The 25,377-nt window shown below is 36.2% G+C and overlaps 1 protein-coding gene across 1 annotated transcript in view; it reads left to right on the top strand.

The window, feature by feature from the left end:
• Positions 1-25,377, top strand: part of GMPS (guanosine monophosphate synthase) — a 62,399-nt gene that overhangs the window by 17,289 nt on the left and 19,733 nt on the right. Inside the window, exons 2-7 of the mRNA XM_028103123.2 lie at positions 3,336-3,517; positions 6,998-7,112; positions 12,061-12,158; positions 15,698-15,801; positions 22,160-22,353; positions 22,610-22,775. Of these exons, the coding sequence (XP_027958924.1) occupies positions 3,336-3,517; positions 6,998-7,112; positions 12,061-12,158; positions 15,698-15,801; positions 22,160-22,353; positions 22,610-22,775 (859 nt within the window). The remainder of the gene's footprint in view (positions 1-3,335; positions 3,518-6,997; positions 7,113-12,060; positions 12,159-15,697; positions 15,802-22,159; positions 22,354-22,609; positions 22,776-25,377) is intronic.

Genomic DNA, 25,377 nt, shown 5'->3' with positions numbered 1-25,377 from the left:
GTTCCTCTGGCTGCACATTTAGAGGCACTCAGACTGCAGCAGTGTCAACACTGCCATGGCCAGCAATTTTCTTCTATAACTTCATTTACAGTGGATTCATATTTCGCTTCCAGTGTTTCACTTTTCATTTCTTTGCTGTACTTTCATCTTCATTGGTCCGTACCCCCTTGGATTATCCATAGGTGTAAAATGTCATGTAGATTTATCACTGGGCAATAAGGAGGTAACACAACTGTACTCTAGCTATTTCTTTTGCACTGTCCAATTGCAATAAACTTTAAAAGAAGGGACACATTGGTCACTGATCATCATATTTGTTATTTATGTGGTGATTTATGGAATGAAAAGCTGACAGCGAAGTTTGTACTTAATGTAATTTCTCACAGCTAAATATGGTAACTGAAATTTGAGCCATGTTATTGCAGACTGATGTTAGTTAACTCAACCTTGGTATAAACCATGATAACTGAAATTTATGCTTGTCAGAATCACGGAAAGTGAGAACTCTGCCTGCAGTGTTAAAAAAAAACAAACAGGTTGTACTGGATTTGGTAAAAATTTTGACAGTGATAAGGGGACTGAAATCTGAGAAATTTACACAATAACAAAATAGTCCTTCAAAAACACTTTTTTAAAAAGATTTTTATTTTTTATTTTTATTTCTTTATGTTTTTAGATTTATTTATTTATTTGACAGACACAGCGAGAGAGGCACAAGTAGGGGGAGTGGGAGAGGGAGAAGCAGGCTTCCTGTGGAGCAGGGAGCCTGATGTAGGGCTCGATCCCAGGACCCTGGGATCACGACCTGAGCCAAAGGCAGACACTTAACGACTGAGCCACCCAGGCACCCCTAAAGATTTTTATTTTTAAGTAATCTCTACAGCCAATATGGAGCTCAGACTCAACAACCAAGAGATCAGGAATCATGCACTCCATCGACCAAACCAGCCAGGTGCCCCAAAACTTTTCTTTCTTTGCTCTGCTCCCCTCCCCCCTCCCCCCTTCTTTTTTTAAGTAGGCTTCCTACTGGGCTTGGAGCTCCAGGTAGGACTTGAACTCACGACCCTGAAATGAAGACCTGAGCTGAGATTAAGAGTCGGATACTTAACTGACTGAGCCATCCAGGCGCCCCAACACTTTCTGTTCTTTAAAAAAAATAGATTAAGATTAAAGAATTTTAGATAAATTCTTTAAAGAGTAGTGTGTATGTTTGTGTGTGGACTAAGGGCGAGGGTCTAAAAGGAAAAAGTTTTAGCATTTCTTGCACTCTAATATATTTTATAAACTTTCTGTATTCTGCTTTTTCTACATTGTTCAGTATTCATCTGATTAAAATCTTCATTTTTGTGATCTGAGTAATTCTTTCTGGCCTGTGGTTCGGTCCTTCTCACAAATCCTCCTCTAGGATGCCTGTGATTTTTGCTTTTTTCATTACTGTAGCAGAAGTGTTAGTGATGTTGTGAGGTCTTCATTTGTTTGTTCATATAAATGGAAAAGGAAGAGGCATGGAAAGAATTACCTAAGTGTCTGAAGGACTGGCTTATGCTTTTTTTATGTGCAAATTTTACAGCTGGAGGGGGGGGAAACTCCAAAAATGTTTATTGTAAACATTTAAAACATACTGAAGAAGGCATGTATCGTATGATTTCATTGATATAGGGAATTCTTAATCTCAGGAAACAAACTGAGGGTTGCTGGAGTGGTGGGGGGTGGGAGGGATGGGGTGGCTGGGTGATAGACATTGGGGAGGGTATGTGCTATGGTGAGCGCTGTGAATTGTGTAAGACTGATGAATCACAGACCTGTACCTCTGAAACAAATAATACGTTATATGTTTAAAAAAAAAAGGAAGAAGATAGCAGGAAGGGAAAAATGAAGGGGGGGCAATCAGAGGGGAGACGAACCATGAGAAACTGTGTGGACTCTGAGAAACAAACTGAGAGTTCTAGAGGGGAGGGGCGTGGGGGGATGGGTAGCCTGGTGATGGGTATTAAAGAGGGCACGTTCTGCATGGAGCACTGGGTGTTTTGCACAAACAATGAATCATGGAACAGTACATCAAAAACTATGATGTAATGTATGGTGATTAACATAATGTAGTAAAATAAAATTAAAAAAAAAGAAAAAAAAACATACTGAAGAGTATGAGAAAGAAAAATTGTATATCACCTGTAGCTCATTACTTGGATGCAACCTCTGTTAATATTTTTGTGTGTATCTGTCCCTATGTTTCTTCTTCATACATGTATATACATTCTTGATGAAATATTTTAAAATGGGATTATATGCTTCCTACAAGTGTTTTTCCAGAATACATACATGTTTTTAAAGTTTTTTTCTTTTTTTAAATTTTATTTATTTACTTCACAGAGAGAGACAGTGAGAGAGGGAGAAGCAGGCTTCCCGCCGAGCAGGGAGCCTGACATGGGGCCCGATCCCAGGACCCTGGGATCATGACCTGAGCCAAAGGCAGACGCTTAACGACTGAGCCACCCAGGCGCCCCTAAAGTTTTTTTCTTATATAAAATGTGCAAAAACAGAATAGAGACTAGACTAAAATGAAGACTGTGTATCATTCAACTAAAGTGATTTCAGTGCATAGGCAAGCAATCTTGTTTCATCAATACCCACCTACTCTTACATTAATCTGAAGCCAGTTCCAGGTAACTATTTCAGCATACATAGTGAAAAATTTTACATTTTGTCAAATCGCTTTCCAGAAAAGCATTATCAATGTATAGGTGACAGAAATAAGATTAAAAAACCTTTTTAAAATTCTAATGTTATGGGTTGGATGCATCTATATATAACCGTTTCCTCATGTAATACAAAAAATCCTAATGAAGTGAATTTGAGCATGCTTATACTCTGGCAGCAAACTTTAAGTTCCTCATCAGTATATCCCTCATAGGAATACTGTGACTGTTAGTTAGGGTGACCATATAATTTATTGTTCAAGCTAGGATGCTTTTGAGATTCACAGGAGGCCCTGTTAGTAATAATGCCAGTATAACAGGCATAAACTAGGACTGTATTTTGGCACAGCTGGGTTGTATGTCCACCATGTTAGATAATATATATGAGACGCATTTATACATAAAGTGACTATATTACATAGTCAGTAAATGCTGGCTTTTATTAAAGTGTTTATGTATGCCCACGTATGGATGTGTATAAAAACCTTCCTTTTAAAAGAAGTGCTTTTGAATTGGCAACTCAGAGGCCTAAGTTAACAGTTTTTGTTTCTGTATGTTTTTGGAGCTTACAGTGACCACTCTTTTTAAAAGGAGCTCTAATTTTTATAACTAAGAGGACATTTGCCTTAATATTTGCAGCTGGAGAATGCTGGAGGAGACCTTAAGGATGGCCGCCACCACTATGAAGGAGCTGTTGTCATTCTGGATGCTGGTGCCCAGTACGGGAAAGTTATAGATCGAAGAGTGAGAGAACTGTTCGTGCAGTCGGAAATCTTTCCCTTGGAAACACCAGCATTTGCCATAAAAGAGCAAGGATTCCGGTAGACCTTACACTTATATTTTCTATGAGATTGAGCTTAGATTGTGGAATTTTTTTATTAATTTGCTTGGGCACTGAATTTTTTTTTAAAGATATATTTTGAGAGAGAGAGGGAGTGTTCGGGGTTGGGGGAGAGGTGGTGGGGCAGAGAGGGAGAGAGAGTCTTAAGCTGACTCCATGCTGAGTGCAGAGCCTGACCTGGGGCTCTGTCTCAGGACCATTAGATCACTACCTGAGCTGAAACCAAGAGTCAGATGCTTAAACAACTACACCACCCAGGTGCCCTGCGCACTGAATTTTTTTAAATGAATATAAGACATGCAGTGGTTTTACAAAAAATTTTCTTCTATGGTTCTGATTTTAAAAAAATTAAAGGAAAAATAATATTTAGTTAAAAAGATTGCCTTAATTTTAATTGCACAGTTACAAGAACTTTTCATTTGAGTATTTTATATTTTAGGATTTTTGGGTCAGGCTTGAATTTGGCTATTACGGTCATTCATTCATCCCAGAGCATTTGATCAAAGGAATATATGCAGTGGCTAGAATACCTAAATGAGAAGAATTCTGTGTCCAATGAGTCTCTTTTGCCTCCTATCCCAAGAGACTAAGTTTCTAAAATACGAAGGTTTCTCAAGTCTAATATAAGGTCTAATTCAACAGCTTACATGCTCAGAACTAGTCAAAATGACAGCCAACTTATATTTGTTTCTTCCTTTAACAATTTCTGGTTAATGCTATGCCTTTTCTCATGGAATTGATGGTCTTTGTTTATTAAGTGTTACCAAAAGCAAACAACTGCAGTTTGTAACTTTAATTGGGTCTTAAACATTAATGCTATATTTCTTCCAAAATACAGTATGTTTACTTTTTCTCAAAAACATAATTTTTTTCCATTAGAGAAATGGTTAACTTTTAAAGTCTTCATAGACCTGTTTATCCTGTGATTCTTGTTTCTGAAATAGAATGAATTGGAAAGCAGAAAAGACAGGTTGAAATTTAACTGTCCTAGTCTTAGGATACAGTTAAAAACAGTCATCTCTTTTTATTTATTTATTTATTTTTAAAAAGATTTTATTTATTTATTTGACAGAGAGAGAGACACAGCGAGAGAGGGAACGCAAGCAGGGGGAATGGGAGAGGGAGAAGCAGGCTTCCCGTGGAGCAGGAAACCTGATGCAGGGCTTGATCCCTCAGGACCCTGGGATCATGACCTGAGCCGAAGGCAGATGCCCAACGACTGAGCCACCCAGGCGCCCCAGTCATGTTTTTTTAAACTGTGGAATTTTTAGAGTAAGAAGGGACCCTTGAGTTTCTCTAATGTGACTGTCTCAGTTTGCCAGCGACAACCAGTTTTAGGGAATCAGAAAACTGGGATAATTCTAAATGCCTCCCATCATATCTAAGCTCCTTCATTCCCTTTACCCCAAACAAACAGAAAATCTCCAGCAGACTAACCCAGGCTAAATGTTTAAGAATAGGGTAGCCAAATACTTGGCAATAGAATGCTAATTATTTTTCCTGCCACCTGATTATAAAAAAATTCCTAGGTCCTGCTTGTGTCTAGAGGTTCTTTCTGTGTAGGAGTATAGGAACTATAGCCCTGTGGCTTTGCTTATTATAATCCTGTCTGCTGAGATATCTAGTTGATCATCCTTTTCCTAGAATATTAGTATTATGAGAGGAGAGACCTCTTAACCTACTTGTTTTTGGAAATTTGACCTGCTAAAATTGGTATCTGGAATGCCTTGTGGCTTATTGGCTTTGTAATTGCAGGTTAGTTTCAAAAGAATTGCAGGGTAGAACTAGAAGAGTGAGTGATTAGCTCTTCTTGAGAGTTATTGAGATAAGAATTTAAGAATTTTCATAATTGGCTTAAGTACTGCTTAGGTTTCATCCTTGACTAAGTCCATTCCCTTTTCTTTTTAATAGTCTTAAGAATCTTACAGTCATGAGTTGTTTAGCAGATTAATGAGGAATGCTGGGCAGTCCCATTGTGGTTATCTTTTATAAAACTAAGTATACTGTACTGAAATTCTAGAGGGCTTGTTTATTTATGTTTTATAGAATTTTAGCTTATGCATTTTTAAAGAGCTAAGTTGCATATCTACCCTTAAGGCTAACACTACACCCCTTTAGGATTGTTATCTTAAAGATGTTACATTTATCATCTGAGTAGGTTGTCCTTAGTCTCTTTTGCAGGAGACAGGCTAACAAACATGATGAATAGCATAATTCATGTTAGCAATACAAAGTTCAAAGAATGGGGCCTTTGAGTTCACTTGAATTGTTATATTTTTTAAAAATGTCCTATCTTGCTGAATAATTTTTATGAATTTGACTATTACATCATTCTTCTGGATGTATTATAAGCCTGTATTTTGTGTGTTTTTATATGGCAAGCAGCTGCTAATTATAAAGTGAATTGCCTAAATTTGTTTGTAAGAAGATTTTGGTTAGATCTTAAAATGCATTTTCCTTTAGAAATGTAGATAAATCAGGATTCCTGCAAAACTAAAACCTAAAATGAGTTTGAGGATATTTTAGATTAAGTGATGAGCGTAGGTATGCCTCTATTGTATAAGAGGGCATGTGTGGCGAACTGGGAAGCAGGAGTAGTCTGAAGGTGCAGGTCTCTCTGTGATTCCAGTTGTTTGTAGCCATATGAGAGTGAAGGTCAAGTGCTGCTAGATTTTTTTCCCCCTCTTCCTAAAGAAAACCTAGAAATCTGGATTTTTATGTAAAATTCATAATATTAAAATGTTCTCAATCTTTTGAGTGTATGCTGAGGGCCAAATTAGATCTGTCACTGGCCAGGTGAAGAGCATAGGCCTCAGTTTGCAGCCTTTTCCATAATAACTGTTTGACTCCCAAGTTAACCCATCGAATGCTCTGTAAATTATAATATAGTGAAGTTATAATATTGACCTGGGTTCTGAGAGAATGCCATATGGGCAAAATTCATATGTTAGCTCCCTTTCCTGGGTCTCAGGTAAAATTGTTGGGAACGTTGGGTAGGTTTTCAACAGGCAAAGTTAGGTTATTATTCATATTCTGTCCTCCTTTGTTGTATTTTGCTGTGTCATCCAGGGTCTTTCTGTGACTTGCTTTACTCCTTGCTTCCCGGAAGGCCTATATTTTCTCCATCTCCCTTTAGAATTCTCATTTACTCCTTCATTAATGCAGAAGACAAAACAAACTCATGCTAAACCCTTACAGCTAGAAACATTAGTATTTATGTATTTGAAGTTTGTACTTATTAACAAGTGAATGTTGCATTGATGGACTTCCACACATTGCAGTAAGAGTACAGATGATTGAGCTGTGTAGGAGGCTGGATCTGCTATGGTATACTGAAAACATAACAAAATCTCTGCATCTGTACTGAGTCTCAGTGCTTCAAGGGAGAGAGGGCATGGACTTGGGGATAAAAATTAGCAGTTAGAGGATTCTTCACTGACTCTCTTCCTTAAATCCACAGTGCTATTATCATCTCTGGAGGACCTAATTCTGTGTATGCAGAAGATGCTCCCTGGTTTGATCCAGCGATATTCACTATTGGCAAGCCTGTTCTTGGAATTTGCTATGGCATGCAGGTACATCTGTGAATTTGCCTTAAGAGTTGACTTAATTTATTCTGTTTGTGATTCTTATTGTATTAATATTTTCTGTCTTTAGAGTATTTAGGATATTGTATGAGCTAATTTGTGCATGTTGCAACTGTTTACAAATTGTTATAGCAGTATGGCAGAACCGACCTGAGTGGAAATCTGTTTTTAGAGAAGTAACTATATTACTGCATACAACATAACACTGTCCATTAAAAAAATTCAGACATTCAAATTTACATGTTACGGAAATAGTACACAGAGCTCATTTATATTTTTACTCAATTCCCTTATTGTTACATTTTAAAACGATTTATTTATTTTAGAGATAGCATGCCTGCATGCGTGCTCGAGCCAGGGGAGGGGCAGAAGGGAGAGTGAGAGAATCTCAAGCAGACTCCATGCTGCACGCAGAGTTCCAGGTGGGGGCGCTTGATCCCATGACCCTGAGCCCTGAGATCATGACCTGAGGCAAAATCAAGAGTCGGATGCTTAACCAACTGAGCCACCCAGGTGCCCCTCTTACTGTTGACATTTTTAACCATTTGAGAGTAAGTTGCACACCTGATGTCCTGTTACTTATTGTATTTCCTAAGGATGAGAGCTCTCCTATGTAACTACAGTCCAAATATCAAAATCAGGAAGTTAACATTGATTCAGTTTTGCATCTAATCCACAGACTGCATTCACATTTCACTGTTTGTCTCATTAATGTCCCTTGTAAGTACTGTGTCCAATCTAGGACCATGTGTTATATTTAGTTGTCAAGTCCTTTATTTTGAAACCATTCCTGTCTTTTCTTCTCTTTCATGACCTTGACAGTTAAAAAAAAAAAAGACATTCCAGTTACTTTATAGATTCTCCCTCAGTTTTGGTTTATTTGATGTTTTCTCATTGTTAGGTTCAGGTTCTGTTTTGGCAGGAGTAGCACAGAAATGATGCTCTGCTCCTCTCAGAGCAGGTCATTAGGAGGCACGTGATGTCAGTGTGTGCCATGACAGGTGATGTCAGTTTGATCGTTTGGTTAAGGCGGTGTCTGCCAGGTTTCTCCACTGTATCGTAAATGAGTATGCATACCTTGGAATTGTATCAAAAACAAGAATAGATAGGAACTGAGGTCTAGATATAAAACTATTCTTCTGTAAGTTAAATGTTTAGAAATCTATTTTGGTTGCTTTGATACCTTTTTAGAGGAGTATAGGTTTATTAGACAAGTAGAATGTGATTACTGAATAAGATGATAGAAGGATAATACTGAGCCAGTAATATGCTAAGTTCTCACTTAGAATGATTTGTTCAATAAGATCTACTTAATGAGGTGGGAATAGAAATAAATACATTTAAGAAAAGCTATCCCTAGTGATTATAAGCAAAATGATTTTCTAGTTGAGATAACGTTTAACAATGTATCTTACTTAACCACATCATCTGAAAATTGAGCTAGCTGGGATAGTATTCCCTGGGTAATATAATTATTAATTGACAGATTATAGTATTTTGCCTTTTCTAGTGTCAGAAGCAAGATAGTTTTTTTAAACTCAGAATTCTCTGCTATGATAAGAATAGCCAAATAAATACAATGACTGGATTCACTTGTTTGTGAATGATCTTGATCTCTTTTCCCTTTGGTCCACCTTTTGGCTTTAGCCTGTACTAAATCAGAAGGGAAGACAGGGGTCACAATACAAGTGGAGTATCCAATTGTGAGATCCTAACTGACCAAATGGAATCGGTGTTAATTAAAATATCAGCTTTTTAATTTCCTCATGATACTCTGGTCCTCCCTAGTTGATTATTGAGAATTGTCTATTAACTTTTGATTTCTTGTATATATGGCTTAAGATGATGTGTTCTTTCTCCCAATGACTGAGTTGTTTTAAGTCCTTGGATTGAAGATAATTTGAAATTTTAGTAAGTGGGCAAAACAGAGGGAGTCATTTTTTTTTTTTTTAAACAATCTGTTTGAGGGGCGCCTGGGCGGCTCAGTTGTTAAGCATCTGCCTCCGGCTCAGGTTGTGATCCCAGCGTCCTGGGATCTAGCCCTGCAGCAGGCTCCCTGCTCTGCGGGAAGCGTGCCTCTCCCTCTCCCATTCCCCCTGCTTGTGTTCCCTCTCTCGCTGTCTATGAAATAAATAAATAAAAACCTTAAAAAAAATAATAATTAATCTGGTTGAAATTGCTGTGCTGTAGTGATGAATATTGTACAGAAGGAGGCTGTCTAAAAAGGTAGAAAGTGAGCAGACCAGTATATTTTATCTGGCCCTGGAGCATTCAGAGAAGGAAAAAACAATAAAAATCAATGTTCACATAAGAATGAATATTTTTGTTGTTCTTATATTTCATGCAAAAGCAGAATATTAGGAATCACTGGTCTGTAAAACAGCTTTACCAGATTTCATTTCTTGCTAATTGTTCATTATAGTTTTACACTTTGATTTAGAGGAAATACTGATCCCTAAAAATATGTGATATATGAAGTTCAAAAGCTACAACAATGGATTTTTTTTTCTCTAGGCAACAAGCATTTTCTAGTTAAAGGCTCTTTTTGTCCTGTTAAAAGTTTTCTGAAAAGCCAAGTGGTGATTATGAATTTGACTTGGATAACAACTTACTTTTGGATTTTCTTACATAGTATTCTAATGAATACATTTTCTTAGAAGAGCCCACATCCTGATTGAGTTGAACATTGGAAACTGGCTGGCTTTTTTTTTTTTTTTTTAATACACCTTTGCCCTTGGATGTAATGTATTTACATAATTTATTGATCTCCCATGCCAGAGTAGTCAGTATTAATCATGTAGCACAACTTACATTAAATGATTTTTAGTATATTGAGGTTTTATAACATTCTGTAAGGAAGAGTCTAACATATTTTTTTCAGGACCCCTTATAGTGAAATATGTCTGGAAAATGCTGCCTTAATTTAAGTGCTAGTGACTGACTGTTTCTCCCTTTGCCAGTCCCTCATATAATTGTAAGGCCTAATTTTTCTGTCATTCAGTAGAGATCTTGCGGTAGCCAGAGCTAGGCCTGCTCATGTTAAATATGTAAAACAATTTGCCTTTATGTCCTCTGAACTTACATATTAGGACGATAGAATAGGCTGATCTTGGTCCTTTAGATAAAAATTGTCTTTCCATAAAATATTGGTATAGATGACACCATCTAGCTAATATGTTGTTTTTAAAGGACTAATAATTCTTAGTGATTGTTAGTTGGGTAAGTTTAGCACCAAAGGTCTCACTCTAGTGTATACGTTTGCCCCCAATAGCATCCTGAAATTGTAGTTATTTCAGTGTCTTATGTACCATCTTTCCCATTCACTGGACTCCCTTGTGAGAGCCTTTCTAATAGTTTTCTGGGAATTCTTTGCTTTAGAAGAAAAAAGACTGTCTTGCCCATTGCTCCTTTTATCTCTATATCCCCTCACTCTGCGTAAGAAATAGAATATTAGTAGAACTTTTGAAACTCTCTTTATACTTTTCTCCGTTCATGTTGTTCTTCTCTTTTCTTACCAGAGGCAGCACTTTCCCTGAATTTTGTTATTCATTCCCCTTTTTCTCTTTACAGCTTTATATATGTTTATATCCCTAAGTAATATATTTAATTTTGCCTATTGACCTTTTGTGGACTTTTAAATTGTGTTGAGTTCCAACAGTTTTAGTTAGCTTGATCACTCAGCTGTCTTCTAATTAAGAACAGCAAATTGAGGGAGGTAGAGGTGCACAAGGTTCACTGAGAATATAGAAGAAAGCACTTAATTTTTCATTCAGCAACTTTTAATGACTGCTTTGGGCCACATACTTTGTTAGGCCCCTGGGACTGTGAAGAGACCTGAAGACATGGGGGAGAGAACATGGTCTGTTTTGGCAATTACTCCAGCTCGAATGGCTGGAGTGCAGAATGAGGGGGAAGAAGAGAAGTGACTAGGGGCGGGGGGACTGGGTGGATTGTAGCAGTGTTCCTAAACTGTGTGATAGTTCATGTGCTGCAGAAAGTGTTTGATAACCTGGGTTTGTTGTTTGGGAAATACTGGGCTACGTGGGTTAGCAAGTTTTTTTCCTGCTGAACTTAACCCAAACCTTTATTGCAGTAAACTTTATTGTGAATGTCTTAAGAGGAGAATGTAGAGGGCAGCATTTGCTGATGGTTTTGAAGGCTATTCCACTGTGCATTATAAGAACGAACACTTATTTAGCCCTCTGCCTGCTTTTTTATTGGGAGCTGGGTCAACTTGTATCTCGCATGGTTATGGCAGTATCTTATGACAACTGTGTGAAACAGACACACGGAGATGAATCATAGTGATTACATCAAGGCAGAATTAACGATTGTAGAAATTTTGTGTGTGTTTATTTGGTGTTGGGAGGGGGGAGTCTGTAGGTGTATGGGATTTATACAAATAAATTTAATTGAAAGACCAGATTTTCTTGCTTATGCTCTCTCCACAACATAGCTTTCTGCAGGCTTTCAGACTGTTCCTTTGGCGCCAAAGGTTAAATCACTTAGAGAAATTTGTACCTGCCTAGTTCTAAGCTCAGAGTACCTTTTAAAATGCTTTTAAATTAAACTGAAATTGTAGTTATTTCAGTGTCTTATGTATCATCTTTCCCAGTACTTCCGATGTAAGTATTAAATATCTATTTTTAACGAATGAATTAAAGTACACTAAATGGAAAATCTGCCAGTGTTTAATAGAAATTAACCTCAGGTCAGATTTCTAATCTAGTTTTGTTTTATAACTATTCCTCTTAATAACTGTATAATTACATATAATAATACCAAGCTATCTACATTTATCTAACTCTTTATTTTGGGGGCACAAACATAGCAGATATCCTGAAAACAGGAACATAAATTATTAAATTAGCATAATAAAATGATTGGGTAATTCTTTTGATTCATATTAATGTCAATTTATTTTCTCTTTGAACAGATGATGAATAAGGTATTTGGAGGTACTGTACACAAAAAAAGTGTTAGAGAAGATGGAGTCTTCAGTATTAGTGTGGACAACACATGCTCGTTATTCAGGTATTATAGATATTTTTAGATGCCTAAGAACAGTTAGAGTAACTGACTTGAATTTGGGATTGTTATTCTTCAAAATTAGAGATTCCGTAATTCTTAGACAAATTAAGGCCGTACTAGTGGCCGGAGGTGTAACTGTCATATTTGTTTTCCATTTGAGTGTCAGGGTGGCAGAGGATGGTGGTGATGCTAAGTAGGGATAAGGAAAGCACTTATGACATAACTTAAAAGCACCTGTGCAGTCTTGGATCCGTGTTTGGGATTGCATACTGTGATGCCAACATTTGTAGTTTTTCCTTTTTACTCTTTGGAATGTGATTCTAAACATTAATGTGCCAGATGTGGCAAATGGATAATGTTTTAAACTATCTTGCATCTACCAAATGTGTTTGTATATCTCTTGCCTCATGTTTTTGCTGGGTACTTAGCACTCAACCAATTTGTTGGACTCATTATTAAATATATGTTTCCCTTCTGCTCAATTTCTCTACGTTGAGCATAACTGTACTTAGCATACTATCTTTTAATATAGTGAATGTATTAATTGGTTTTTGTTCTAGGTAACAACAGATTAGGTGCTATAGCTCTAATCTGTTTAAAAATGTGTGGATGAGCTATTCACTCCCTTCCTGGAACCGTTCATCTTCTGCTTGACTTAAAAAAAACATGACTGCATTTTCATTCAGTTTTCCAGAGGACCAGAAGCTTTCTTTTTTGGGAGTTTTCCATGTTTTGGGTAAAGCTCATTTTAGTGGACTGTTGATAGGGTTACTCACTTGCTTTTTTTTTTTTTTTTTTTAATTTTTAAATAATCTCTGCACCCAGTGTGGGGCTCAAACTCACAACCCCAGAATCAAGAGTAGTATGCTCTGTTGACTGAGCCAGCCAGGTGCCCCCTGACTTGCTTCATTTTTGACTTAAATTTCATTTTTATTTTTTTATTTTTGTTTTTTTCTTTAAAGATTTTATTTATTTATTTGACAGAGAGAGACACAGTGAGAGAGGGGACATAGCAGGGGGAGTGGGAGTGGGAGAAGCAGGCTTCCCGCTGAGCAGGGAGCCCGATGTGGGGCTCGATGCGGAGCTCGATCCCAGGACCCTGGGTTCATGACCTGAGCCGAAGGCAGACGCCTAACGACTGAGCCACCCAGGCGCCCCTGTTTTTTTAAAAGATTTGAAGTAATCCTACACCCAACAGGGCTCAAACTTAGAACCCTGAGATCAAGAGTTGCATGTTCTACCGACTGAGCCAGCCAGGCACCCCTTAAGTTTCATTTTTACTTTAAAACTACGTTTCCCCCTTACTGCATTAAATCTATAAAATTTATAAAACTGATGTCAGTTAGTGAGCCACAGTTACCCCTTTTTTTGTGTGTGTGAATCGAGGAAATTTACTTCTATTTATAATTGAAGTATAGTTGACACAGTGTTAACATTAGTTTCGAGTGTACAACATAGTGATTCCGCAAGTCTATCCATTATGCAGTTACTTCTTGTTATCATTTCTTTTAATTGTGCTAATTATTTTTAGTTGTAGGTATGTTTTGTTAATATGCTTGTGCCTAAATTAATTTCTAATGAATAGTTTTCTCCAAATTGGACAGATCAGAAATTTTAAAATCCAAGTTATAAACTTATTATCTGAAATGGAGATATCCCAGTTTATACACAAAACTGGCTATGGCTGGCTCTTTAATTTTGAGGAAGAGCAAAAATAAGTATATCTGTTTGAAGATTCTCATTTTCAAAGGAAGATTAATTAAAAAAGCCATAGTGGCTCAAAATAATCTTATGAGCTGAAGCTACTCATTACCAAAATGCATTTGAAATCTAGTACTTATTCCACTTCATAATGGAGAGGTTTTGCTTACATTCTTTTGTATCTAAAGTGACTAGGCTTGAGAACCATTTTAGGAATCGTGGTGGTATGTTATACTGCAGAGGCTTTATATCTAAAGATCTGGTTAAAAAAATTTTTTTTTGCATTTTTAAAAAAATTTTATTATGTTAATCACCATACATTACATCATTAGTTTTTGATGTAGTGTTCCATTATTCACTGTTTGCATATAACACCCAGTGCTCCATTCAGTATGTGCATCACCAGGCTAACCCATCCCCCCACCCCGTCCCCTCTAGAACCCTCAGATTGTTTTTCAGAGTCCATAGTCTCTCGTAGTTCGTCTTCCCCTCCGGTTCCCCCCCCCCCAAGATCTGGTCAAAATTAAAATTTTCTGTTTGTCTTCCTAGTTGTAAAATTGTGGAACTCATTCACAACATACATTAATCCTAAGCAACAACAATGACAACAGTAGTAAACCTGAAACATCCATTTGGCTTTAATGTAGTTTATTTTCTTGCTTTATTTTTAATTTACTTTTTTTTTTTACTTCTTAATATTTAATATTCAGTCCTCTGTCAGATTTTCTCATAATGTAAGAAATATCTTTTTATAGTTGATTTGTTTGAATCAGGGTCGAGAGAAAGTCCACATGTTGCATTTGATAAATGTTACATCTTCTTTAACCTATGCCTTTAACGTGTTTGGCATGAGAAATAGAAGTCCACATTGCTACTGGGTTGTCTTTGTTTCTAGGCCCTTTCAGTGAATAAATTTAGTCAATATGTATTTTAGAGAAAACAAAATCCCTGTATACTCCTATTTCCATTTAAAATGAAAGTTTTTTTTTTAATATTTATTTATTTGAGTTTATGGGGTTTTATCTAACAACTTTGATTTTTGTATCTCCTTACTCTGAGGCTGAAAACCTCAATTCCTAATTATTTAATATTTGTTTTAACCTATAACGTGCATGTATTTACTGTATATATAGCTGCAAAATAACAATGTCAGTATTAGTACTTTTACTTTCTGATATAAAACTACTGAATGTTTAGATCTCTGAAATGCCTTCTCAAGATAAATCCTAATAGAGAAAAAATGTTGAAATTATTATTTTGTAGCTTCTTGAAATAATTTTTTATGCATGTGGTTATACCACCAACTTTTAAATATATTTTTTTCGGTTTTCAATTTTTACAGATTGCCTTTTTTGAGATTTAATACTCCTTTTGTCTTTATTTATAATGCACAGAATAAATTTAAATTCTAGCAGTGTTGCACTGCTACATACTTTTTTTTCTATTTTATTGATTTACACATATGGTGAGTTAGTATTTTAAAGGAAAAGAACACACTAGTTATAAGATGAATAAGTTCTGGGGATCTAATGTTCAGGCATGGTGACTACAGTTAACTGTCTTGTATACTTAAAAGTTGCTGAGAGTAGATCTTAAATGTTCTCCCCATACACATAAAAAAATGGTAACTGTGATGTGTGATGTATGTGTTAGCTAACCTTATTGTGTTAATTATTTCATTATATATATATCAAATCATCATGTTGTACATCTTTAACTTACACACTATTACGTGTCAATTATATCTCAGTAAAGCTGGAAAAAAATTAAGCATAAGATCCCATTGACCATGTCTTTAATTAAGATATTTCTGTGTTGTGTTTTATTTTTTGTATGTTTAGGGGTCTTCAGAAGGAAGAAATTGTTTTGCTTACTCATGGAGATAGTGTAGACAAAGTAGCTGATGGATTCAAGGTTGTGGCACGTTCTGGGAACATTGTGGCAGGTGAAAATTTTAAAACTTTTGCAGATTTCATTCTAAAAAACTTCTCTAAAGAGTCTAAGAATATGTTTCTGTCTGAGGTACTGTTATTTTTTTTATTTTTAAAAGATTGTAAATGTCATCGGATCAACCATTAATTTATGAAGGGAATTTAATATTATTTAGAAGTCACTTACTGGTTTGCTCTGAAATACTTTAAAAAATGTTCATTCTAATAAAAGTTCTCTAGATGTAAAACACTACTTTTATGGCTCAGGATAAATTTGAGAATGGTCTATTTTTCTAGTGTGCTTTGTTCATAATTAGGTTTTTAAATGCCTTTCTTAGGTATACATAGGCATATATCTTGGACATCTGTGAAACACCAGACTAAGCACTCAGGACATTTCTCTGAGGCAGGGTAGGCAAACTGTGACCTGTGGGTCAAATCTAGCCTATAGCCTGTTATGTTATTAAAGGGTTATAATAAAAGACAGGGACTGTATGCGTATGTTCCACAGAGCCTAAAATTTTTATGATTTAGCCCTTTGTAGAAATTTTGCTAATCCGTACTTTAAAGCCGTTTTTATTCTCTTCTTTTTTGAGGAAGAGGAATTGATTTTCTGGCAGTTTGTGATTTTTTTTGACTTGCTTATTTGAATAGTTATGTAAATAATTATCAATAATCCTGGAAGTCAGTAAAAAAAAAAAGAGTGGATTTATCAATAAAGTTCTTTTTGTTTGAAATGCCACACCTCAACAGTAAGTTGAAAAAAGATTTGTCATGGATAAACCGAATTGAGTAATTTGCCTGCAATTACTTAACATAAGAATAGGAATGATCCAGAATGGTTTTCATATTGAAATGTTTTTACTTAAGATTAATAGTGGTAGATGGCGTATGCATTTGTATTCATTTAAGCAATATTTGTGTGCTTTGTGCCGGTAACATTTCCAGGTGCCAAGGGTAAAGTAATGAACATAGTGGACAAAAATCTCTTTAACATTTCCAGTTTGCGGGGAGGGATGGGACAGCTAATACGCAAACAAATACAGAATATGTCAGGTGTCAGATAGTGTTTAAGTACATTGACAAATACAGGAAGAGAAGAGTATTGCAGAATATGTGTGATTAAGGTTGTTACTCTTTTATATAGGATATTCAGGGAAGGTATTCCTATAAAATGATACTGAACATGAAGGAAGTAAGTGCTGACTCTTCTGGATATTTGGGGGAAGAGAAATAGCAGTACAAAGCTCCCAGGATTGGGACCATGTTTGAGGAACTGCAAGGAAGACTACCTGGTTGGAGTAGAGTAAGCATGGAGGAGAGTGGTAGAAGATGAGATTAGAGGGATGGTTGGGGGCCAGGACACAGGCCATTTGAGGCCACTATGAAATTGTTGACTTTACTCATGATCTAATTTCAGGATTGCCTTGGCTATAATGAGGAGAAAAGAGAAAGGGTCAAATGTAGAAGTAGGGAGATCAGCTAGGAATCTACTGCAGCAATCAGGAGAGGAGACAGTAGTGTAGGGAATAGTGTGGTAGAGGTGGAAGTGGTCAAGAGTGATTGTTTTCTCATATAGATCTTGTACATATTTTGTTAGATTTATACCTTAGTATTTCATTTATTTGGGTGCTAATTGTTTTTAATTTCAAATCCCATTTGTTCATTGCTGGTATTTAGGTAAGCAGTGAACTTTTGTGTATTAACCTTACATCCTACAACCCTACTGTAATCACTTACTAGTTCCTGGAGTTTTTTTGTTGATTTTTTTTCCAGATTTTCTATATAGATGATCATGTCATCTGTGAACAAAGTTTTATTTCTTCTTTCTCAGCCTGTATACCTTTTACTTCCTTTTCTTATTGCGTCAGTTAGGACTTTTATATGGTGTTGAAAAGCAGTGGGGAGAGGGAACATCCTTGCCTTGTTCCTGATCTTAGTGGGAAAGTTTTGAGTTTCTGTTTAGGTATGATTTTAGCTGTAGGTTTTTAGAAGATAATCAAGTTGAGGAAGTTCCCCTATATTCCAAGTTACAGAGAGTTTTTATCATGAATGGGTGTTGGATTTTTTTCAGATGCCTTTTCTGCGTCTATTGAATCAGATCATGTAACTTATAAAACTGATAGAGGCCTATTGACATTATCTATTTCTCGTGTGAGTTTTGGTAAGTTGTGTCTTTCAAAGAATTGGTCCATTTCATCTGTGTTATAAAATTTGTGGACATAGAGTTAGTCATAGTATTCCTTTATTATTTTAATGTCCATGGGACTTGTAGTGATGTCTCCTCTTTCATTTCTGACATTAGTAATTTGTGTCCTCTCTCTTTTTCTTAGTTAACCTGGTTAAAGGCTTACCAATTTTATCGATCTTTTCAAAAAACCAGCTTTTAGTTTTGTTGGTGGTGGTGGTTGCTGTTGATTTCCTGTTTTCAGTTTCATTGACTTAATTTTTATTATTTCTTTTGCTTACTTTGGATATAATTTGCTCTTTTCTCATTTCTTAAGGTGGAAGTTTAGGCGATTGAGTTTAAATCTCTTTTTTTCTAATATATGTATTCAGTGCTGAAAATTTCCTTCTAAGCACTGTTTTTGCTGTCTTTTGGTGTTCTGAGAGCAATTTCCATTGTGTGGGGAGAGTTGGGGAGTGTTTCCTACACCAACAAACAATTCTTATACACCAGTATGGTATTTGAGCGGTCAGCTCAGTTCATCTCAATTCTGACCCTGTGTACCCAGAGATAGCACCAGATTGCACGGGTTGAGGGCTGCATCCCACGAGACCACACCCCCTTCCCTACCCACACACACTTCAGACACCAGTTGCAAGCCGAGGTTATCACCTGTGCCTCTGACTGAACAACCATAGATTGGAGGTTCTAGTGACCCCCTCCTTGGGTTTCAGACATCAGTCACAGGTGCAGGTTACCAGTATTTTTACCGACTGGCTGTAAATCAGAGGTTCTCATGACCTTTTCCTCATTTCAATTAGTTTTCTAGAGTGGCTCACAGAACTCAGAGAAACATTTTACCACTAGATCCCTGGTTTATTATAAAAGGATATAACTCAGGAACAGCCAGATGGTAGAGATTTATAGGGCAGAGAATGGGGAAAGACATGGAGCTTCCATGCCCTCTCTAGGTGCACCACTCTCCCCAAACTGCACTTGTTCATTAACCTGGAAGTTCTCCAAACATCATCCTTTTGGGTTTTTATGGAGGCTTCATTACATAGGCATGATTGATTAAATCATTGCTTCCTGGTAATTGATTCATCCTCCAGCCCCTCTCCCCTCCCTGGAGTCCAGGAGGTTGGGACTGAAAGTTCCAAGTCTCTAATCACATGGTTGTCTCCCCCTGCTTCCTGGTAATTGATTCATCCTCCAGCCCCTCTCCCCTCCTCCCTTCCCTGGAGTCCAGGAGGTTGGGACTGAAAGTTCCAAGGCTCTAATCACATGGTTGTCTCCCCCTGGTAACCAGCCCCCATCCTTAGGTGCTTTCCAAAAGTCACCTTATGAATATGAGAGATACCTTTAAGCTCTAATTTCTTAAGAAATTCCAAAGGTTTTGGGATCTGTGAGCCAGGAACTGTGAATGATGTTCTTTTCTTTATGTAAAGTTTCTGACCTTTATCATTTTCCTTTTGTCTAAAAAAATTCTTTTATCCTTTCTTGCAAGGCCCATGTGCTGGCAGCAAACAGCTTCAATATTTGCTTGTCTGAGGAAGTCTTTATTTTTCTTCACTTTTGAAGGATAATTTCTCAGGGTACAGAGTTTTTTTGTCTTCTCTCAGGTTATTATTTTTTGTCTTCTCTAAAGGTTATTAAAAAATAACTTTTTTAATTGAATTTTTTAGCTTTACTAAGATTAATTGACAACATTGTAAAGTATACAATGTGCTGATTTAATATAGGTACACATAATGAAAAGATTCCCCCATGGAGTTAATTGACACATCCATCACCTCACATATTTGCCTTTTTTGTGTGTGAGAATATTTAAGTTCTGTTTTCTTAGCAAATTTAGATTATATAATACAGTGTTATCAATTATAAGTCACCATATTATTAATTAGGTCCTCAGACTTTATTCATCTTACAACTGAAAGTATGTACCCTTTTACCACCTCTCCCTATTTCCCCCAGCCAGGCCCTGGTGATCACTTTTCCATTCTCTATTTCTGAGTCCAACTTTTTATTTTTTTTAAGATTCTACATATAAGCAATACCATCAGTATTTGTCTTTGGCTTAATTCACTTAGCCTAATGCCCTCCAGGTTCATCTGTGTTGTTGCAAATGACAGGATTTCCTTCTTTTTAAAAGCCAAATAATACTCCATTTAGTGTGTATATATTATGTGTGTGTGTATATATGTGTATATATGTTTCTTTGGTTTGTGTGTCTGTATTTATGCCAGTACAGTACTGTTTTGATTACTGTCATTTTGTAATGTAGTTTGAAATCAGGACATGTGATGCCTCTTTCTTTTTTTTTTCTCAAGATTGCTTTGGCTCTTTGAGGTCTTTTGTGGTTTGATATACATTTTAGGATTCCTTTTTTTTATTTCTGTGAAAAAGTCATTGGAATTTTGATAGAGATTGAATTGAATCTGTATATAGCTTTGGGTAGAATGGGCATTTTAACAATATTCTTCTAATCAATGAACATAGGATATTTCTTCATTTATTTGTGCCTTCAATTTCTTTCATCATTGTCTTAGAGTTTTGAGTATACAGATTTTTCACCTCCTTGGTTAAGCTTGTTGCTAAATATTTTATTCTTTTTGATGCTATTGTAAATGGGAACGTTTTCTTAATTTCTCTGATAGTTTAACTTATAGAAACACAACTGACTTTGGTATGTTGATTTTCTATTCCACAACCTTACTGAAATTGTTTATTTGTTGTAACAGTTTTTTTTGGTGGAATCTAGGTTTATTTGAGATCTTTTTTTCTTGATGTAGTTATTAATTGCCATAAACTTCCCTCTTGAATTATTTTTGCTACATCCCATAAGTTTTGGGTGTTATGTTTCCATTTTTATTTGTCTTGGGTTTTCGTTTTTTTTTTTTTTTCCTCTTTTGATTTATCCTTTGATCCATTCCTTTGTCAGGAGCATGTTTTTTAATCTCCACATATTTGTGAGTTTTTAGTTTTGTTCTTGTAATTTCTAGTTTCTTACCATTGTTGGAAAAGATGTTTGATAGGATTTTAATCTTCTTAAATGAGATTGGATTCTGATATGTTTTGAATGGAGAGACAAAGGAGTTCCTGTTGGATTGCATTTGGAGTGGGGGGGAAAAAGGGTATAATTGAGTTTTAACTCCCATGTTTTTTGGTCCAACCATCCAGAAAGTTGAAGTTTCTGTTTACCTGAAAGGAAAGAATGCAGTCATTCAAGTTTGTAGATTAAATTCAAGATGCCTTATTAAACATAGAAAAAATGGTATGAATATGCAGTTGTATATAGGAGTCTAGACTGTAGAGTAGAAAATTGAGCTGGAAGTATAAATTTGGGTGTTTACCATCATATGGGTAGAATGTAAAGTTATGAGAGTTGTAGATCACTCAGTGTATAGAGGGGAGATTTAAGGGCTGAGTACTGGGCAACTTTCATGTGTAGAGATGGATAAGATGAGGAGGAACCAACAAAGATTAAGAAGGAGCAGACAGTGAAATAAATGAACCAAGAGAGAGTGGTGTCCTAAAACCCAAGTAAAGAAAATGTGAGGTTTCTTGGTATAATAGAATTAGTATGAATCTGGGAGCCTGCTCGGCCTGATTTAGCTACTTAAACAGCTGTGTAAGTTTCTTGATATCTCAGAGCCGTAAACAGGGGTAATGCATACACAGGTAAAACATCTAGCCTATCATCTTTTGCTTAGTAAATAATTCATAATTTGTCAGAAACACATTACTCAAATCCATGAAGTTACATTTGTGGTTAATAGTATCTAAGAAAGGAATACATAGAATATTCTGATAGGCCTAATACATGAGGTTTTTCTAATACATAAAATTGATAGCTGTATATTGCATATGAAAGCCGTGTGGGACTGAGAGCCAAAACTGAGTTATCATTGTATTAAATAGACAAAGTAATCTGGGTGGAGAAGGAAAGTACTATGAGGTAATCTCTGTAAGACTTATTTCACTGTCCTATATAGTTCACTAATTGCTACCTAAGGACTTCTAAAGAAAAATTGTGGCAACGTAGTTTTTGTTTTACATTTTTTTCCCCCTGTAGCTAAAAATGCACTAAGTTGTATCAGTTTTTATATTTATAGAGGAAGAAATTGTGAGGAATTACTATGGGTACTTAGTTGAGTCTTCCACATGAAAACATTTTTAATTTGTGATTATTTTCTCTATTAAAGGTATAGCAAATGAATCTAAAAAATTATACGGAGTACAGTTCCACCCTGAAGTTGGCCTTACAGAAAATGGGAAAGTAATCCTGAAGAATTTCCTCTACGATATAGCTGGGTGCACTGGGACCTTCACTGTGCAAAACAGAGAACTTGAGTGCATTCGAGAGATCAAAGAAAGAGTAGGCACATCAAAAGTTTTGGTAAGGAATTTACATCTGAAAGTCTACAAATTTATGTCAATAATGCTAGAACTCAGAGCTGGCTTCAGCACCATGGCCCTTAAATGTTGACTGGGTGATCGGATGTTTTGTGAGTTGCACTGTTTCAGAGTGCTTTTTCAATTACCATATCTACTTTTGATAAAGTCAGTGTTTTTAAAGGTAATGATTTAAGCTGATAGTTTCTATTTTTTTGTTGTTTATTGTACTCAACTTGATTTTTAATTTCACCTTGTAGGTTTTACTCAGCGGTGGAGTAGACTCAACAGTTTGTACAGCTTTGCTGAATCGTGCTTTGAACCAAGATCAAGTCATTGCTGTGCACATTGATAATGGCTTTATGAGAAAACGAGAAAGCCAGTCTGTAGAAGAAGCCCTCAAAAAGCTTGGAATTCAGGTCAAAGGTATTGATGAGCCCCCAGAAAAGTCTTTATATGAGGACTTATTTAAACAAAGCAGATCTAGCGTTATGGTTTGAGTGAGCTCATTGTCTTAACCAAGTACAGGTTTCTAGAGGTGCCTGGGTTCCCCAGTCAGTTGAGTGTCTGACTCTTGATTTTGGCTCAGGTCATGATCTCAAGGGTGTGGGAATGAGCCCTGCCTCCTGTTCCGTACTCAGTGGGGAGCCTGCTTGAGATTCTCTCCCTCTCTGTCCCCATCCCCCCAACCCCACCCCTTGCTCTTGTGTGCTCACACAGGCACCCACACTCTCTCAAATCTTAAAAAAAAAACAACAAAAAACAAGTACAGGTTTCCCAGTAAACTTAAAATTATGTTTTTTACTTTTACATTATAATTATCTGGTTCAAGAGGGGTCCCAGGATAAATTTTAAAACTGTAATCAATAGAAATTCTAAAAAATCAAATCAATAAAAAAAATCAATAAAATTCCATCTGTCATTCTGTTCTCTTCTACTCGTTCACTCTTTTTGAGTTATCTTTTCCCATCCATAATATTATTTATGTGTGAGAATTTTCCAAGTCTTCCTACAACAAATATGGATGTACAGATTATTTTACAAACTGAAAGGCTTATACAGAGAAGTGAAGAATCCATAGTCACTTTTTTTTCTAGTTTAATGAGAAATAATTGACATACATCACTGTATAAGTTAAGGCTATAGCATGATTAGATTTTGCATATATTTTGAAAGGATTATCACAATAGTCTCAGCTAATAGTCTTCTCATATGGGAACAATTAAAAGGAAAAATATTTTTCTTTTTATGATGTGAACTCTTAGGATTCACTCTTAACTTTTCTATGTATCAACCAGCAGTATTAGCTATAATTGTTATGTTGTATAGTACACCCTTAGTACTTATTTATATTGTAACTGGAAGTTTGTACCTTTTATCCACCTTCTTCCAATTCCCCTTCTCCTCAAGCTCCACCTCTGATAAGAAGTCTGATCTCTTTTTCTATGAGTTTGAGTTTTTAGATTCTACATATAAGTGAGATCATACAGTATTTGTCTTTCTCTGTCTGACTTATTTCACTTGACATAATGCCTTTAAGGTCCATGCATGTCACAAATGCTAGCTTTCCTTATTTTTTATGGATGAATAATTTTCCATTGTGTGTGTGTGTGTGTGTGTGTGTGCTGCATCTTTATTCATACATTGTGTGTGTGTGTGTGTGTGTGTGTGTGCTGCATCTTTATTCATACATTGTGTGTGTGTGTACTGCATCTTTATTCATACATTGTGTGTACTGCATCTTTATTCATACATTGTGTGTGTGTGTGTGTGTGTGTGTGTGTGTGTACTGCATCTTTATTCATACATTGATGGACACTTAGGTTGTTTCCATACCTTAGCTATTGCAAATAATGCTACTATGAATATGGGAGTGCAGATATCTTTTTGTGTGTTTTCATTTCCTTTGGGTATCTCTCTAGAAGTGGAATTGCTGGATCACATGGTAGTTTTATTTTTAATTTTTTGAGGATCCTCCAAAAACTTGTTTTTTTTAAAGATTTTATGTATTTTAGAGAGAGTGAGTGTGAGCGGGGTCAGGGGACAGAGGGAGAGAGAATCTCAAGCAAACTCCATGCTGAGCATGGAGGCCAATGTGGAACTCTTATCTCACCACACTGAGATCATGACCTGAGCAGAAATCAAGTTGGACAGTTAACTGACTGAGCCCCTCAAAACTCTTCTATAGTGGGTGTGCCAATTTACAATCCTACCAACATTGCACATGGATTCCCTCTTCTCCACATCCTCGCCAGCATTTATTATCTCTTGTCTTTGCTGATGGCCATTCTAACAGGTATGAGGTGATATCTCACTGTGGTTTTAATTTTCATTTCCCTAATAAGTAGTGATATTGAGCATCTTTCTATGTACCTGTTGCCCTTTTGTATATCTTCTTTGGAGAAATGTCTCTTCAGGTCCTCTGTCCATTTTTTGATTGCGTTGTTTGTGTTTTTGCTGTTGAGTTGTAGAAGTTCTTTATATATTTTGAGTATTAATCTCTTACCAGATATGTCCTTTGCAATATCTTCTTCCATTCAGTTGGTTGCCTTTTCATTTTGTTGATGGGTTCCTTTGTTGTGCAAAAGCTTTTTATTTTGATGTAGTCCCAATAGTTTATTTTTGCTTTCCTTTCCCTTGTCTGAGGAGACATATCTAGTAAAATGTTGCTAAGGGGAGTAAACTAACAAAAGCAGGATTTGTGGGGAGGCTCAAGATTTGGAAACATTGGCTTCCCTGTGGGGTGTGGTTCTCTGGGTGAGCCTAAAACAGTTTGGTTGAAAATCTGAGAAGGAGATTCTTTTCCTTAACACAGGAATAAATTGCTGCTATCCCTTCCTATGGGAAGACTGTGGATTTATTCTCTAGAGAGGCTACAGAAAAGAAACTTTGGACTTGGGGATGTCAATACCAGGCATAGTTGAGGGTAGAAATAAGATTCTACGTTAGAAACAGTAGGGTTAAGCAAAAATCTGTATATTGAATGGTGACTCTCTCCCTGCCTTCTGGTATTTCGTTATCAGAATGC

The sequence above is a fragment of the Eumetopias jubatus genome, unplaced genomic scaffold, assembly GCF_037043125.1.
Source record: "Eumetopias jubatus isolate StellerSeaLion01/CBP00866 unplaced genomic scaffold, mEumJub1_p1.0 scaffold_1, whole genome shotgun sequence".
NCBI lineage: Eukaryota > Metazoa > Chordata > Mammalia > Carnivora > Otariidae > Eumetopias > Eumetopias jubatus.
Note: the sequence above shows the minus strand (reverse complement) of the source record. Positions and strands in the feature narration are given on the sequence as shown.